The sequence below is a fragment of the Eleginops maclovinus genome, chromosome 21 (genome assembly GCF_036324505.1).
Source record: "Eleginops maclovinus isolate JMC-PN-2008 ecotype Puerto Natales chromosome 21, JC_Emac_rtc_rv5, whole genome shotgun sequence".
NCBI lineage: Eukaryota > Metazoa > Chordata > Actinopteri > Perciformes > Eleginopidae > Eleginops > Eleginops maclovinus.
The window spans coordinates 5136299-5154828 of NC_086369.1; the positions used below are offsets into that span (position 1 = coordinate 5136299).

Below are 18530 nucleotides of genomic sequence, written 5' to 3' on the forward strand. Positions count from 1 at the left end.
TTTGTATCTTGCATGTGTTTAATCAAATGATTTGATTGTGTGAGGCATTATAGATATTTCACAGAACAACAGATATGCACATTTGTACCTGAATTTGACAAATAAGGTCATAATTAGAGTTTTCACTATTTACCGTCTGTAACATACAAAAATAAATCATCAAGTATAAAAAAAAGAGAGAATTCATACAGCTAACATTTACCATCCAGTGCTGCGACTAAAATATCCTGAAATACTCACTTGACTTGACTTGAATACATTTCCAAAAACACTAGAACGTAAGTCAGCATTTGTTTTGGCTCGACCCTGTGTGAAGAGATATACATGGCGACTCCTGTACACTGCTTTTAGAATTTGAGTTTGTGTTCAAACAGAGAGAGGAGCAGAAGGCAGGCCCACCCCATCAGCAGACCGAGGTTCTGAAGCAGAAACAGGAGGCACGGTCTGTCCGTCTTCACCCGATTCATCTCTGGAAGCTGGAAGAAAGACCGAAGTGAGGTAAAACACAATTACTTATTAAGAAATGATTGATTAGAGGATTGGGTTTTTTTTTTTAGCAAAGGCTGGCATTATTTTAGATGTTATTTTGTTTTCATAAAAAAGGAAAAGACAATAATGCGGTAGTCCATATCTTAATAAAGGCGGTGGTGGCGAAGTCCATAGGGGCTTGGCCTGGGAACTGGAAGGTCACCAGTTCAAGTCCCCGAAAGACCAAGTGCCACCGTGGTGTCCCTGAGCAAGACACTGGTTACCTACACTGCTCCCCGGGCGCCGTACATAATGGCAGCCCACTGCTCCTAACACTAGGATGGGTCAAATGCAGAGACCGCATCTCGTTGTCCTAGTACTTGTACTCTGTGCAATGACAATAAAGTTGAATCTTATCTGTTGAATCTTATCTTAAATGGCTGACCTCCACTTAGGCTAATGCTAAATTTAAATGGGTACTTTAATGATTATTTCCAGGTTCAGATTTGTCAGAGGGACTCCAGTATTTGCACAACAACGGCAAAGGAAAGTGATCAGTTCAATCAGGTTGTGTCCCAACATTTTTGCCGAATTTTCCTGACTGGAGTGGTTCTTCATGTGAATATTTCCAGTCAAGAACATATTTTTCAGCTTACTCATACACCACAGGAATGCCGCACAAAGGCCCTATTTCAAATTAATAATGAAATGTAATGCGTGTAGTCACCATGTGATGTGCATGAAAATGGAAACACGTGGTTGTTAATCAGTGATATAGTTTAGATTTCACAGCAGCTGGACGGTGTATGGGGAGCATAATAGATCTACACAGTGCAGCGGTGAGGCTCACTCATAGGTTCTAATTAGGCTGATGGGACAGAGGATTAACCTTACAGGGTCAATAAATTGTTGGTTTTGGTCATTTTATGGACTATAATAAAGCACCTTTACCATTTCAACCAGTGACAAATAGAGGAAAATCCCAGCAGTTACAGCGAAGATCCACTGCTGCACTTCAAAATCGGAGGAAACAAACAGTCCGATGTAGAGGCCCATGAAGGCCGTCAGAGCGCTGAGAAAGTTCATGAGCATAGCAGTCTTCACCGAGAGTCCGGAGCTCAACAACACTGCAAAGTCCCCTTTGGAGACAGAAAGCAGAAAAGTCAGGCACAGCATTCCCTGGCATCAGCCTTAAAAAAGAGGCTTTGCAAAGTGAATACCCGTGACCTCTCACCCATCTCGTGCGGGATCTCGTGGCACAGGATGGCCACGGTGGTCGCCATGCCGGTCTCGGCTGAAGAGGAGAAGGCCGCCCCAACAACAAGGCCATCTGCAAAGTTATGAAGGCTGTCTCCCACGATTATCATCACGGCCAGCAGAGGAACTCCCTGTCCTGGGAACACAAAAGAGAGTCTGTGTCATTAAAGCTCATCCTCAGAGCGCGACAATGGCTCTGTTATGCCAGGCGACTAATTACTAAGTACATCAGATTCTGCTCGTTGGGAGAAACTCACTCTGATGTGAAGGGCTCCTTGTGTTGACGTGTTCGGGGGATACTTCTGTACACTCCAAGTCATCCACCGGCCCCTGCAGAATACAGATAGGTAAATGGAGAAATTAAGAATGGTGTGCAAAGGAAGATGGATGATATGAATTCACACAAACAGGATATATTTATGTAACAAAGAACGGTCGGATAATAGGTCCTGTCTAGTTCAAGTGTGTAATGCACACATGAAGTGCTTTCTGAATGATTCAATACTTCTCATTCTCCAACATCCTACATACTGTTCCTTCACTGCCTCCCACACCACGCTCCATTGCCGGTTATATAAACGCAACACATTACAGTTGATATAAATGAAATGTGGTCGGTTTTTAAACTGTAAACATGGATTTATTCTATACTCAATGTACTGTTTTTTGATAGATACGTGGCAGCCGTGCATTTCACAGCCATTTTTCTTTTTAGATCTGATTTTATGCTGTTGTATACTGTATGTGTGCCGTTAGAGTCGTGATGTAATTGACTGTTTTTTTCAACAGTGCCCTCTAGCAGAACAGCACTGTTTATAACAAGTGCTTCAGTGCTGTCTTGATGCTTGGCTGGAGGAGTAGTGTGGGAGTAGAGTAACACCAGGGCGAATGGAAATCTATTGACTTTAATAACTTCACAGAGGCACAGCACAGTAAACACAATATTTAAGCAAACATAGCAGCTACCATAACGGATCTTTGTTTTTTGGGAGAGGAAAATTCTTTGTAATTTGTACCTGTAGGTGTGAACAGTGACAATATAATATAATACAACACGTATGTGAAACGACATAGAGTATTAAAAATGAATGTGATGCTGAATATTTCTTTTCATTATAAGTTACAAAATGACCAGCTACACTGAAAAGGCTGAAGCGTAGCGATAGTATTATGTTGAAGCTAACATTTTCCATTCCAACTTAATATTATTGCTTTCCATTAACCTCATACAGCTATGTGAAATCTGTTGACATAATTCATTAAAGGAAAGTAAACGTTTCAGTTTTTTAAGCTTAGATAAGTAATTACCTCCCACTAACCTTAGCACATTTATTAAACAAGTCAGATTGCAAGTCGAGAAGCATAATGGATGGCTAATGTGAATGAAAAGTTTTTGAATTATTTTGCTGTTTAACTTCAAGGAACTGCTGTGTCATGGTCGCTGCATCTTTTCCAACAAGTTAAGAAAAGGGATGATGACAGGAATCAGGTTCTTCCTGCCAAGAACAATACTTACAAAAAAACAAAGCAGTTCAGTGTGGGGACTCACCAGCTGTATGGTGGAGATGGATTTGCCCCTCTGGGATTTGCCATTACAGTTGAGCTCTAAGGGAAGGTCACTATGACCCTGCAGACAAAAGAAAGTCATGAGACCTCCGTTTCTCGACAATCAGCTCTGCAAAAGGTCAGACTCGGCACAAACTTGCTTGTTCATGGAAAACTGTAAAAGTTCCACCTCAGAATAGAGCTAAAGAGAATCAACATTGCCTTGTCTTTCACCCCCCATGGTTTGAATATATGTTTTATCACAGCTGCAAAACTTACATGGCCATGAGAAGGAACCAAAAAGGAAAAGATTCTTTCAATGAGGAAAAAGCCATAAATCCCAGAGATAATTCCCAGAATCCTCCACAGATAGTCCTTCCCTTCTGCATAGTTTTCATGGCTGTGAGTGTCATCATGGAGGCCAAGGATCTCCAAAGGAGACGGACAGGAAAACCATTAGACATTTACTCCTCAGTCAACAGAGACATTTCTTTTTACACGCAATGGCTCTGTGTCCTATACCTGTGGTATGAGGTGCAGGAGTGCGTCTCCTGAGAGGGTCCCCACTGCGAGCCCCACGAAGAGCTGCAGGATGAGGTTGTATGTCTCCTGGCAGGAGTTGAACAAGATCAGGCAGATACCCAACATGGAGCCCACGGTGATGAGCAGGACGGCAGCCGTGCTGTAGCCGTACTCTGCAGAGAGGAGACATTTTCCCCTTACTCACCATTAAGGTTGGACATTTTTACTGATCATAGCCTAGCCTCTGAGTGTCTCATACAATGACTACCTGTAATGCACAACAAATCTAATATAGTAAAAAGATATAAAGTAGAATCCACAAATACATTCAAATCTGGAAATAAACATACTAATGTAGAGCTCTTCCTAATACAGTGCAAAAGTCTAAATCCCTCAATCTTTAATGAATTAATTCCAAACTAATTGTCTAGTTATGTATTTATTAGTTACTGTAGGCACATTTGTGAACATGTCTTACTCTCGAGAGCAGTGGGAGGAGATCCTTTCCTTGTTTGCTCGGCAGACTTGCAGGCATTGCCTAGCAACTGCTGAATAATGGCTGGGCACACTTGCCTGAAGTGCTCCTTGGAAATTGGCAAATGAGGATCCAGAGCAAAGATATCCACCAGCTGATTGGCGGAAAAACATACCTGATTACATTCAAAGGGAGAGAGAATTTTGTGGATGAGTAGGAGGCACTTCTAATCAACACTCACACAGACTGCATGCAGATCACAGCTTGTTTTTTCTGTACAGAACCACTCTTTAAACTAAAATAAAACATTTGACCGAGTCTCACCTGTGCCCAGTCTTTGCTTATTTCTCCAGTTTCATGGTTGCAGCCGTCCTCTTTCTGTGAGGTCCGCCTCTTCCTGTTGTGAGAGTGCGTCCCTGCTTCCTGTCCAACTCCGAGCTGATGAAGCAACTCCTCTAAATCTAAGACAGAAAATCGCAGGGTCATGATACTGTGCATCAGGTTAAATTTAACCAAATAAATCAGTGTATGTTTGGGAGAAAATAAAACTTTATGCAGATGGAATAAATAAAAAATAGATCTTCTGAAAACAAAGAACAGCATCGAGATTTTGGGTTGAATCTCCCATTTGGTGCCAGTATATGTATTTATTGAGAGCATGGAAAAGCATCTGACACAGCTATCTCTGATTAAACGTCTTTCAGGGGGGTTAATTGCTCTGCATGATGCGTCATTGCTCTTTTTCCTGGAATAGACTAAAAGCATTCAGTAGAAGCAACAGGAAGCGCCTTCAAATAAAGACTTCTGATGATCACCTGACTCTGATTTTATAGTTTCTTTCAGCTCATTGTTTTGGTTTTATACCCCCCAACTTCATTGTTCTGATTCAGTCTCAGCACTTTATTTGGCTGCCAAAGGGAGTTTTTTTAGTGAAAATTCTCAGATTAAATGATTTTACACTTCCTGCTCAGCAACAAACAGAAGACAGACACAGTTAGAGATTAGCTGGTGAACATAGTGGAACATTAGCAACAGGGGGAAAGTTGGTAGAGACCAAACACCGAGGTCAGAAACTTCACTTCAAATGCTGTAATAGTTCTGCATCAGATGTTGTGGTACAGGCGGCTGTAATGTTTTGTTAATTGTTTCTTCCCATTTTGCCAATTTGCAGAAAAATCAGTTATTATTAATATTTTTAAATAGCAGACAATAAGACTAAATTGAAGGGGGGGGGGGGTGTTTCTGTGTAACCGTAATCCCCATTAAATAAAAGCGTACTGAGTTCTTGAACTCACCTATAATCTGCATATTACTTGTGCGATTTAGGGATTGAAAGATGAAGTCTGTAAAGAAAGCTGGAGACGGGAGGTTCCAATGTCTGAAGCAGTGGCCCTGCAGGACGTGGCTGATGATGGCTGCAGCCAGTTTGGGTACAGAAGACACTTCAGCATCTTCATGTACGTCAACATCTTCAAAGAGGCCAGTCGCATCAATGCACTGTGGAACCAAAGGGGGAAATCAACATCTGGTGGTCGAGACAGAAAATATATTTTAGATTTAAAATCCTTACTTGCAAATCAGATGAGTGGTCTTGATGGGAGGGTGCATAGTGCTGGTTGATGAGCTGCAGAATACTTGCTGTTTCTCTGGACGATAGGAAGCGACTGTCCTCATCCGGGTGTAGATTGGTGAGAGCCAAAATATAGAATTGAAAGTTCCCAAATGAGGAAGAGGATGATGAAAGGGAGGCAGTATTTGACAAACACAGGTCTTGCAAGTTTATTATATAGTATAGAAGGACGGTGGAGATCCGCTGGTAGTCTCCTTCAGTGAGGTAAGCCACCCCATCATCCTCTAGCACAGATAGCGCCGCTTCTGGTGTCAGGCACTGCAACAAGAGGAAGAAAGAAGAACATTTAAGGGAGGAATCTTGCAAGTATTGGCTTAGAAGCTGGATAAAAGGCCTATTTTCTCCTTGCATGCACTTTACTCTACTTTCTACAGAATTGGCAGCCAAATTAAACCCACACACAGAAACATAGAAGGTTAGGAGAGTGGGCGAAGCACTGTGATTTCTAGACCTCTCAGCAAGCAGTGAAAAAGTTTCTGGCTTTACTTTAAATCTCATACTCAACGCTTTACAGACACATAATCCTTTTGGTCAGTCAGCCAGCCTGCACAAACATTTGAAGTAAGTCTAACTCCACTGTTTGGAGTTTGTTTTGTCAAACTGCTGAGGAAAGCCACTCACGAATGCCTCACAGAGGTCAAGGATTTAAGCCTCCACATTCACTCACATTCCAGCCATAACAAACATGTTTCTTGGAATAAGCACGCAGGAAGGGGATAAATACTAAGTGTGTGTGTGTAAAAGGGAGAACATTAAGACAGGTGAAGGCCTTACCTTGCCACAGACATCCTGAGAGGAGCCAATCCGCTCAGCACAGTGCACCTCCTGGAGGAGCTTCGTGATCAGGATTCCGATGTGGTTCTTCTGGAGCTGTGGCTCTTCGTTGACACCCAGGGGCAGATCCAAGGCCCTGAGAGTATCCTGCAGGTATTTCTGCCCTCGTACCTCCAGAAGACAAAGAAGCAGCAGCAAAGCACTGCTCCTGAAGTGCATGTTCCTACCAAGGAAGCTCACAGGACTGACTTTGAGCTTGAGAAGAAGATTGAGACAAAGAAGGAAGCTGAGCGAGAAATTGGAATCAAGAAGAGGAGAGTGCTTCCAGAAAAAAAGAGCTTACAAGAGGCGTTAATAATAGGCCCGCACGATCCGGTGGAGGACAGAAATACTCGGTGGACACCTTTCAGCTGAACCAGCCCTACAGTGCCGATCGGTCAGCCAAAGCCTGGGCCCCTCAGTCCACAACAAAAGGATTAGTGCAGGCAAGTGAGAGAGCACAGGGGGCATGGAGGGGGAGACCGAAGAGAAAATAATTAGTGTAGAAGAAGACTATGGAGTAGGGAAAATAAATAACGCATGAAAAGCTTTTTAAAATTTGCCAGTTTTAGTGGTAATATACATTCTGCAAGAGAAAGACAGGAGCTGGTATGAGTGACTGCACCCCCCCCCCCCCCAGCCCCCCCAACCTACTGATTTAAGCAATGGTAACATCCAAATCAATGGGTTTTTATCCTCTAAGATCTCTGAGTCATCAAAGATCAAACATACACAGAAAAACATGCCAAGCTTTTTCTCGTTCCAGCATCCTCCCACACTGTACACCCTGCAGGTCAAGCCGACCGAGCAGTAAGAGGACTGAAGCTACAGTAATACCTGAGATGCGATAGATGGATAAACAAAAGCTTACCAGATGAATTGTTCTCCCCTCTGCTCCTCTCAGCGGCTGTAACTAGGTTTGTTTTCCTCCTCCGGTGGGATAAACACAAAGGCTTGTTTGGGGAGAATTATTGGGCATTGCTGCTGCTGCTGCTGCTAAAACCTTCTTATGAGAAGTAAGAGTTGAATAAGCTCCAGAGGATTAGCTGCGACAGAGGGCTGGTTTCCATGGAGAACGCTGCCTCATTTTTAACATTAGGTGATGGGGAGGGGGGCAGCTGCTTGGTACGGGGGTGATGAATGATGGATGCATGACAGAGAAATACTTAAAGAGGACTTTTGAAATGGAGCTTCACTTATTCAAAATATGCAGAATAGACATGTTGCTTAAAGGTTGCATTCCTATAAGACGGGTCGGATTTAATTTGTCTTTATACTATGTACTTAATATTCACACATTTTGGGCATTTGGGTTATATTTATTTATTTAATCCCTTTTATAAACAAGGATGGATCTAAATAAACAGTCATGCTGATATTCCAACCAAAACTAACTACAGAATATCAACAGAATTGAAAAGCAGCAAAATAGAAACACTATAAAAACATTATTCTTGTATAGCTTGAAATCAAAAATGATTGACACTGTAGGATAGCTGTGTAGCCATTGACAAAGGGGTCTTGTATTTAAAATAAGCGACAATGACACCAATAGATATCCTTTTTTCCAACCGACACTTCCCTACATTTCCCCTGTAACGATGGTCCGGTTGTAACAATATTGTATCTTTCATAAATCAATCTTTGAGGTGTAAAGCCATGCTAGAGTCATCACTATAGAGGTGCCAACGTTGATCTGTCACTTGGTCGTTCAGTCCATCACTACAATATAAAGATCCCCTGATCCCCAGAGGATGAACCCCGCTGACTGTTGTGTAAGAATGATTTAGCAATACTAACACGTTAGACATTATACCTGATGAATATCACCAGGTTTTTTAAGAATGTAAAAGAAAAAGACAGAGAATTCAGTTGTATACATTTCATTCATTTTATTGAGCATCTATTTACAATATTGTAAGCCAGAAAATAAGCATCCCATGAAGAAAATAAAAACAAGTATCACCGTTTTGAGAAGAATCGGATAATTGCAATATCACATTTTTGTTGTTAATTTATCTCTAACTGGTGTTTGGTCCACAAATGTTCATGATTATCTTAATTGGTAAAATAAAAAATAAACTGTACACATTTCACAAATCACAATCATGTCAAATTTGCTTTAGATCTTTCTCTTATATTATCATACACCTAATTAGTGCTGGGCCAGTGCTTGTATGAATTATTATATAATAGTTAGGAATCATTATCATTCATCCAGTCATTTTTAAAAACACAATCGGGTTTGGTTGAGATTAAGTTCCCAGTTACAATAAGTGATCTAAACCATTAAACCATAATCATATCATTGTCAAAGTGGGGATTACTACAGATCATGTCTAAGCTTGTTCATTCTGCTCTATGTTGGCCACCAGACCCTTGGTGTCTACGAGCGCTCGGATTGGATTGTTGAAGTACAGCTTGTTGTCAAAAGTGCTTTCTGTCAAGACAGGGATGTGTATCCGTTTACGGAAGACGAAGAAGGCAACGAGTCCAACTACGGCGATTACAACTAACACCACAGCAATAGTGATGCCAGCCGACCCGTGAGAAGCTTCTTTAACCACTTTTGCTGAGGAGGAAAAACATATAGAATTATTCACAGGGACGATAAGTTTGAAATCCTCATATTCAATATACTGTACATGTATGTCAGATAATATGACTTACCAACAGATGGCGGCTTTTCTGTAGGTGTGATAACTGAAAAAAAGAGAATACATTATGAATGTATCGAGTGATTACGGGTCAGATTAAATTATTGTACGTCATATATTTAATGTACCTTTGGCTGTTTTGCAGATGTATGACCTGTATCTGCTGCAGCTGGTTGAACTCCACTGTCCACTTTCAGAGTTGATGTCCACACATGATTCTGACTTTGGCATCCCTATTTTCCAGTTGACGTAGTCCACAACACTGTTATCGATCCACATCCACTCACCTGACACAAGGGAGCTTGTTACTACAATGACCAAACCCTCAGATAGCGTAAACTAGCTAGCTCTGTGTCTCTTGGATTAGAACCATACCCATAAAAAGAGGCTAGCCAAAGATTGGAATCGCCCTGGCTCTATGTGTCAACTATGAATAATTATAATCTGTTTTTTGCTCTGCTAATGTTAGCGCCAGAGGTTTTCATAAAGAAATGTAATGTTTTACAAATGTACATTTCCTCCCAACCTCTCCAGGTACTGAGAATTACTATTACATCTAATGATGAATAGCTCGAAATTAACTAAATCAGTCTGAATTGCTTCGCTAACACTAGCCATTTTGCATTTGAGCAACAGGAACTATCGAAGAGGTCAAATTGGACAGTGATTTAAACCTTTATATGTTTTGGAAAAAGGCGTTGAAAGACGTGCTTACCTTCATGACTCTTGAAGAGGCCGGTCCAGAAGGACTTGGCCCCGTCCTGCAGGAGCTCCAGGTTCTGTTGTATGAACAAACCCTCCTGGTGGTCCTCGATACTCACCAGAGAAGCACCTGGTGAACATTAGTATTCTGTAAAGATTTGTTTAGACATCAAATTTGGGATTTATCATTGAAACTTCTTCACAACATACCCATTTTCAGACATTCCACTGAGGCATGGGCCCAGTTGTCCACCACTGAGTTGCGGAACGAATAACAATAGCCTCTGAAAGGTATCCAGGATTTCCCTCTCTTTGTCTCTGGACAGTTGCCGGCGAGTTGTGGGGGCTCAGTCGGTGCTACATCTAGAAAAAAAGAGGAGATTTGCATTGGTTACCAAGGGTTGTGTATGGTATATATTGCAAGGGAACTAACAGGGGGATTGTCTGACCTGGTGACCTCTTGCAAAGGGAGTAGTACATCTTGGTACACGGTGCAGTCTTCCATGTATTGTCCACGTCTATATAAACACATGCAAAGTTGTTCTTCGGCTCATCTGTGCCCCATTTGGTGTATCCCATCCTCCAGTTATCGACCCACTTGAACTGCCCATCAGTCTGGGAAAAAAATCATTACTCAAATTAGCAAAAATGTATACAGAGCTTAAAGGTCTCAGTTTGAAATGCTCTTTTAAATCATGGTTCCCCTTTACCACATTGCTGTTGAGGCCGATCCACACAGGCTCCTTGAGCTTGGTAACCTGCAGTGTGAGGTACGCCTGAGTGACAGGGTTCAGGATACTGGCCAGATCGGCATCGTCGGCTTGGCACTGCCTCCTCGCCTCATCCCATTTCATGTTCTGGCGCACCAATTTGTAGGAGTCATTACCAAGCTTGTAGAAAGCCTTTGGTAACACAGTTGTGGCTGCGACTGCAATCTGAGAGTCTTTGGACACAAGGAAAACAAAATAACATCCAGCTGAAGAAGCTCTTAAAATATTTAAGTATTGATGTTTCCCCAGTTTGCACTTACACAATGCTTGACCATTTATTTGTTTATTTATGATATAAACTAACATTTTATTTACCAATGTTTCTTTTACAGATGAAACTATGTTTTGCACCACAGTCTTCCACCTTCCAGGATCCTTTTATTTTAAGGATTCTGCCCACCATAATCACACAGTCATATCTCTATCAAGCAGAAAAAAGGCACATAAGTTAGGCATTTTAATTTCAGTCAGAGCAGCATGTGATCATCATATTGTTGATTAAACTACAGAAAATAGTTGAGGGATAAAGTTTTGAAAGTAAGAATTGATGAACCTCATCCATAAATGTAGATCGTCCTTCGGGCAATGCTGTTGGATGCCCTTTAGCCCAGTTGGTGTACGAAATGCCTTTGCCGTCCGTCCACATAAAGTGCATCTCCCAGTTGACATCATTCATGCCGATCCAGAAGTCCTCATTGTATCTCAGAATCTGTGTTGTCAGGAATGCTAGAAATAAAAAAAGCACAATTAATCTTTAACTCCTTCACATTGCGGCTCACATACATCACAACACAATGAAAAGACAACCACAAGGGAAACACTCACCTTGCTCTCTATCGTGGGTGATAGAAACCAGATTTCCTCCCTGGCTAACACAGTGTGTCCTGGCTTCCTGCCAGTCCTTACTGTCACTCCCCACAACTATCTTATAGCACTGTGTAAACGAGATGAACTATCACTACAACTTAGAACAACAAGTGACCATTCAAGCTTTGTCAGAGTATGGAATCACATATCACAAAAGAAAAGTACATCTGAGAGCCTCAATCACATCCTGAAATGAAGAGGAAATACTTGTAAATATAGAGCAATAACATCTGTGTTTTGTTCAGTGAGATGTAATTACCTTTCCTTGGAAAGTTAGCCACTCTGGTGCACATCCTCCCTTAGGAATAACGGTTGGGGCCATTGTTGTATTAACAAAGTTACTGCTTCTTTTGCAAATAGAAGGTAGCTCCAAGCCACAGTTAATATCATTCCAGTAGCCTATATGCACAGAATAAACAGAGCACAATGAATATAATTATTAGGTCGGGTTAGCTTATATTTACGAAACGGCTGTACTGATTGTTGGTCTCACCCATGCTACTGTATAAAGTCACACAGTTTTCATCATTATTAGCAAAGTTGGGCTCATTCTGTTCCCATGCAGTGTATGTTACAGGGGAGCCATCTATCCAGCTGAAATGGATAAACAAGAAGTGAGTGACTTGCGAGAAAACAGTGCATGGGAAGTACCCAATATACCTACACTCGTAATGTACCGGGACGAAATCCAGTTGTTTTATTTACCTGAATGATTTATCCAAATTCACTGTCAAGGCAATGAAGTACTGTGTTTTGGATTTTGCTACCTGTTGGAAGGTAAAGGTAAGAAACATGACTTTATGGTTGAACTAAAAACAAATTGTTACACAGGGTTCTCCGTACATTGGATCGGTAGTTTTATGTATTTCTTGCCTGTTTCCAAAGGAACTTCCTCTCGCTCTCCCCTGTGATGACTGCAAGATCACCAAAGCCCTTTTTGCAGAAGGCTCGAGCAGCTTCCATGTCGAGTTTATCATTGTTGATGAAATACTGTGTGTCATTGTAGATAATCCAGCCATCTTCTGTGTTGTTGTATACTGGAAAAAGAAAGGCCATTTCATAAGGGATTGATGGGATGCATGGCTTTCACATAAATGGGAGATTTGATGTGAATACAGTACAACAGTCTACAGCCATGCTAGCAGTTCAACTTTTAGTTATGCTACTTAATACAAAAACTGTCAGGGGGTAACAACTCATGTGTTCTTAGGAACTCTAAAGGAAATCCGTCTCATATTTAAGTCTGGATCAATAGGATGGACATGAAAACAACATTTTTTCAGTGAGAGGCCACAACTTAAATTTACCTTCTTTTTTTATGACAGGCTCTGGTTTCGGAGACACACCTGAAAGAACAAGAACCTTGATGAAGATCTTAAAGAGGGCAAAGCTCTACTTGAACTACTATGGACCGAAACTGCATCCCCACGATGAGACGTGTCGGTGTTACCTTTGCGTATCTGGCAGATCCAGTCATTGAAGGACTCACAGTGCCGATCATTCCAGTACCGTCCGTAGTAAGAGCGGACTTCTGCACAGTGTTCATTGTCATTGTGGTTGTTTGGTTCCCCGAAGCCCCAGTTCTCAAATTCAAACTAGTACAAACATATTGGAAATACACAATAATTAGGTCAGGGTTGAAAATAAGGGTGAAAAAGGCTTATAATGACAACAACAAAGTTCTACATACAGCTGATCCATCACTCCATCCAAAACCTTCATTGGTACCTAGACTGAGGCCGATCCAGGCTCCGTCACTAGAATGAAACCTTTATGACAGCAGAAAAAAACCCAGTTCTGATTATTTGAATGGTTGACAACCCTAATATATATTGTGACATAAAAAAGCTGTTAGGCCAACATACTCAGCGTTGCTCATGTCCTCCATACTGTGTATGCTCATCAGGTCCCCACCAACCGCCTTGCAGAAGTCCAGCGCGTCATGCCAAGTCTTCCTAAAGTCCTCTTTCTTTTTGTAAAGCTTTTTAATTGAAAGAGAAAATGTCTTGAGTTTTATAAACTTTTAATTGCAGCAGTGTCCCAGATTACTTCAGTTTGTCCTCCTACTTTGTAGCAGATGTTCCTCTTGCCTGCGGGGGTCCAGCCAGCTGCACAGCTGAGGGCGGGGGTTGTGGGTACGACTGTTGTCACAGGTACTCCTTCTGCTAGTTTCTTACAGATATACTTCTCCTTGTTGCTGCAGTCGACAACATCCCATAATCCAGCAAATATTCCAGTTGTCATTGCGATGCATCCTTGGTGTCTGTCTTTTATTAAACACACCAAGAGAATGGGACAAATACAGATAAACTTAGCTCAAACATGTAATGTTCACAACGACAAATATCATAAGAAGGCGTTTTAGAGTAGAGAATACATATTCAGCAATACATGCCTGCAGCTAATGCTAAGCTAAATTCTAACAAGCACAACATGACAGTGCTAACTTGCTGAAGTTAAGTTAATCATGTTACTAGCATGCTAACGTTAACTTATTAGCCATACATTCAACACAGGGCCACATAACACTTCCAATCCAATCAAAATGCAATTTAATCATAAATAATACATATGACATTTAAAATGGTTAGGGAACACAGACATACAATAAAGAGAAGTGTGCTGTACCTGGCATGCCCACATTGAAATGAGTAAATGTGACTTCTCTTTTGGTGGTCCACGTGAAAGTGTTAACGTTGGCTGTGTTCGATAAACCTGTCCAGAAATACTTCTCTGGTCTCAAACCCACCAGACTGACCAAGAAGGCATTCTCATATCTGCATAGCAACATAGTAAAAGCAGAAAGATGAGGTTAACAATATTTAAATGATGTCAAAATGAAACCTGATATTTTTGGATCATTTGGAAATTTTACATCGACATAAAAACATGTTTTTTACCTATCAGACACGTCCACCACGTGAGCACCAGTCTCTGAGCATGCCCGCTTTGCCTCATCGAAGGTTTTTGACTCCGATCCAATGTTGTAACAATAAGAACCAAACCTGATTGAGCCCTTGAGGTGATTAAAGAAAAACAGTCAGATGAATCTGATAAACACAGTGTTGTTTAATTAAACTATTTAAAGGAAAAGACAGCACTCACAAGTTTGCATCCAGGGTTGGCTTCCTCCTGGGCACCTTCAGCTGGTTTAGTCGAGGCCTTCTTCTTACACATGTATCCATACGCCTTGTCACACGAGTGGTCAGCCCACTTCCCGTCCTGTGTTAACCACATGCAATGTTTCAGAACAGCGCTTTCCGTATTATCATTGCAATGATCACGCTTTGAATTTCAGAAAGGTATCGGTGCTACCTTTCCTCTGATGAGGACACAGTCTTCCTGCAGGTTGGTGGCATGAGACGGCTCCCCAGTCTGCCACTGAGTGAAGGTAACGTGGGAGTGATCGGACCATTCAAACAGCAACTGGTTCTTCTGATCGGTGAAGCCAATCCAAAGCACATCTGTCGGCACTATGGGTTATAAATGGAGTTATGAATGTGTGGATAGAGTACAGTTTCTTGCATTTGATTTTCTTGACCGTAATAGCTTGACCATCAATCATTTAAGCATGGATTATTGGTGTTAACACAGATCACTGGAAAAACAACTTACAGTATCCAGATTGAGATATTACGAAGCTCTGCTCTTCTATGTTGTGTATGCTGGCCAGATCTGCCCCCTCTTTGTGACACGCATCCAAAGCCTCCTTCCACATCTTCTTACTCCTCTGCAGGTAGTAACAGTTTCCTCCATAGGGCACCCAGTGATTGGGGCAGAAGCTGGGCTGGTTATTGACTGTAGATCAACATAAAGAGAACGTAGGACAAGAGAAGTTGTAATATGAAGGCTCCAACATGTCAGATTGTGATTGATTGGAATTAGGCTATTGATTTACCTGGTGGTGCAAGCAGACTGGTAGAGTTTCCCTTGCGACAAATGTAACCAAGTTTCTTGGTACAGGCGCTGCTCTCCCATTTTGACGCTTTTGCGGCATTAAGGGTTGCACAGTTGAGCCCGGGCTCAGATGAAGGATGACCTATTGGAAACATAAAGCATGTTTTATACATGACGTGATAATCCTTTGATAATTCATGGGAGCATTTTTCCATTTCATCATACGATTACATTCTGCTCCCGTCACAAAATATTAAATCTTTACTGACCTGGAGCCCAGTTTAAATATCTGAAGGGGTTTATGTTGCTCCACTGCCATCCACTGTCAAAATCCAAGCTGTTCAGTCCAATCCACAGAGAAGTTCCCAAATTATTTGTCAACCCTGCATCAACACATACATCCAAATGAAATCAAAGTTAAACAACGTTCCATTGTGTATTATGTGTAGTTGATTAAAGACTGACTTTGTACCTGAAATGTATGACTGCTCATGAAGCTCTACAATGCTGAGGAGGTCGGCTCCCTGCTGCTGGCAGCTCTTCCTGGCCTGATGCCAGGTCAACACTGACTGTGCGTTCCTCTGATACTGAACCCCTGTGACCGGGTCAGTGTCCCAACCTGAGGATGCTGCATTATAATAAAGACACAAATGATCAAACAACAGGAACAGATTCAATCCATGAAGTGTAATGCCTGTTGACCTGACTGGATTTTAAGTACAACAAGCATGTCACAACTGAAGAAGTATCAATGAGAAACATCTTCTCTCTTCTAGACTAGGACTGTGTTTATAAAAACAATAGCAAAAGTGAACTGTTTCTTTTTATGTCCTTTTCCTGCCCCAGTTTAAGAGCAGCGTATGGGATTGGCCTGTGAGAGGAGGGAAAAGGGTTGACAGTGCTGTGTTGACAACTCATGACAGGAAGTGGTTGTGTTGTTCTGCTGGGGGAGAGGATGGGGTCAGAAACCAGACCTGTCAGCATTAACATGTTCCATGATCACACTTTGAAGACTTTTTCTTTTTCTGCATCTGTTCATAACCAGCTTTCAATAGTTTGACAAGGTGTTTTCAGGAGTGTTATCATTATAGTTTTTTCTTACCTGGAGTGGGACAAAAGCCCCATTTCTTCGACTTATCGTAATCTCTCTCTGTTGCACACCACAGCTGTCCGTCTGAGCGACCGTCCTTTGTGCACTCAGCGTACCACTTCTCCTGAAAACTAAATGGGAACTGACAGGGGCCTCCGAAGGCATTGCCCCCTATTGTGAAAATCTCTGAGGAGACACAGATCATGAAGTAAAGATAATCAAAAATTAGTTTAGCAAAAAAAGCATCCAAAAACCTGGAAAGCTATCTATACTTGTAGAAGTGTCTACATTATGTTTGGTTTAATGGTTGTAAAAAGGAGAGGGTATAATTTGATGATGTATTTCCTACGATTAAAATTCTAAAGTGGCTGCCAATCTGTTTTTTGCATACAAAAACAAATATTAAACCAACTAAAGTAAAATAAAAACTGTGGTAAAAGAGAATCTCAAATCATTCATTAGCTATCACTTATAAGTTCCTTAATTTTAAATTTAAATCTAAATTGGTCTACAGTTATAGATTACTACTTGTCTACATGTTAGACATTACAATTATCTGGCATGTTAAAATACCCTTAACCACACACACACTTGAACCTTTCTAAAGATTAGATAATGCACTATTTAGGGTTTTTAAGAGTAATCGTGCCCCGACACTACCTACCTTGAAACCCCTTTGAACACAGGTCACCCTTGGTGCCAAATATCCTCCAGCGGCTCCAGAGCCCCGACCCTTTGTAGATCATTATGTTTCTCTCATTTTTGTTGCCCCAGTTTAAGTGCAGGTCTTCGTCTTTGAGGCCAAACAGGGTCTCGTTCTTGCACTGCCAGTGTTGTAGCTTATTGCTCTCATCGCATTCGTAGAGGAGCACCTTCACCCAGTCTTGAATCTGTGTGGCCCCCAGACAGAGCTTGAGGGACAGACTGAGGACGCGGGATTCGGAGGCCCAACGAAACTGCTGCTCCTTGGCATGAGGATTACATATGGTCACCGTCATGGAGGTGGCACTCTCCACCTTTATGCACTTGTTGTGGTTCTCATTGTAGATCAGGAAGGTGCCAGTGTCTGGAGCAGAAGAGAACAGCATCAGCAAATTCATTTACAACCCGATTACTCTCATTAAAGTCAAGTTCAATAGAAAGAAAAATGTGTCAGGGTACCTACCTATGTCGGCAGTGATGCAGAGGACTTGCAGGAGACAGAGGACCACGGCAACATTCAAACAGGGTGACATTATCCTTAATGTGTCCTTTTACAGTTTTCCAGTCATGAGAGAAGGGGTCCAGTGTGTGCTAAGGTGTGCAACGTGGAGCAAAACTGACACAGAGGCATGGTGTTTTCCACCCCTTAATGACACTGATGGGTATCCTGTCACATGGCTAACCAAGATTGGTCAAACGACAGCAATTTCCACGAACTTCCACAGATTTTTTTCTGGCAGAGGAAGACAGGAAGTGGGAAGCGAGCAATCTCTTGAACAAGAAACAGAAAGTCATCACTGATTGCTTCAAAAGAACTCAGAGTCAAGGTGGGAAAATAATTCTATTTTTAATAAATCAAAAGGCAGAAGAGGAGCCAGATGATTGACTTTGGGAATTCAATTCTCCAAGCAGGCTTTTCTAAAGGTTCAATATATTGCCTTTATGTGAGATTTTTGATGTTCTATAAATAGCTGGGCTAAATATGTGCAAGAGCGCAGGTGATTTTCAGCAAGATTGGCTTTGAAGAAGTTTTACATCTGATCAGGAATGTGCCGGTTTTAAAATATTACTGTGGTATAGTACATTAGGTTTAAATTAGGTTTGTGCAGCACTTTGCTGATGCAAGGTTTTTTCA

The 18530-nt window shown here is 41.6% G+C and overlaps 2 protein-coding genes across 5 annotated transcripts; both read right to left on the bottom strand.

Moving 5' to 3' along the window:
* On the bottom strand, window positions 1-7773 carry LOC134884153 (zinc transporter ZIP12-like). 4 transcript variants are annotated; one of them, XM_063912838.1, is made up of 14 exons: window positions 7582-7773; window positions 7015-7092; window positions 6672-6926; window positions 5838-6155; window positions 5563-5764; window positions 4592-4728; window positions 4271-4442; window positions 3793-3965; window positions 3550-3699; window positions 3275-3352; window positions 1983-2055; window positions 1703-1861; window positions 1420-1607; window positions 1-476 (listed from the first exon to the last, which is right to left on the bottom strand). In XM_063912838.1, the coding sequence occupies exons 3-14, from the start codon at window positions 6888-6890 to the stop codon at window positions 348-350; spliced, it is 1998 nt and encodes a 665-aa protein (XP_063768908.1). In that variant the 5' UTR covers window positions 6891-6926; window positions 7015-7092; window positions 7582-7773; the 3' UTR covers window positions 1-347. The 4 variants fall into 4 exon arrangements, with proteins under 4 accessions (XP_063768908.1, XP_063768906.1, XP_063768907.1 ...); XM_063912836.1 differs by having other exon boundaries at window positions 7015-7119; window positions 7582-7717; XM_063912837.1 differs by having other exon boundaries at window positions 7015-7127; window positions 7582-7705.
* An 804-nt stretch (window positions 7774-8577) lies between these two features.
* Window positions 8578-18047, bottom strand: mrc1a (mannose receptor, C type 1a). The gene is made up of 30 exons (XM_063873791.1): window positions 17859-18047; window positions 17358-17759; window positions 16706-16879; window positions 16076-16231; window positions 15873-15986; window positions 15605-15745; window positions 15322-15504; window positions 15022-15179; window positions 14812-14928; window positions 14607-14722; window positions 14335-14483; window positions 13774-13973; window positions 13572-13687; window positions 13397-13475; window positions 13157-13301; window positions 13014-13052; window positions 12580-12743; window positions 12412-12473; window positions 12200-12300; window positions 11966-12105; window positions 11665-11773; window positions 11393-11565; window positions 11155-11260; window positions 10780-11012; window positions 10519-10684; window positions 10280-10432; window positions 10083-10199; window positions 9496-9654; window positions 9381-9413; window positions 8578-9282 (listed from the first exon to the last, which is right to left on the bottom strand). Exons 1-30 carry the CDS (start codon window positions 17926-17928, stop codon window positions 9050-9052), a joined length of 4308 nt encoding a protein of 1435 aa, XP_063729861.1. The 5' UTR covers window positions 17929-18047; the 3' UTR covers window positions 8578-9049.
* Window positions 18048-18530: the final 483 nt, after the last annotated feature.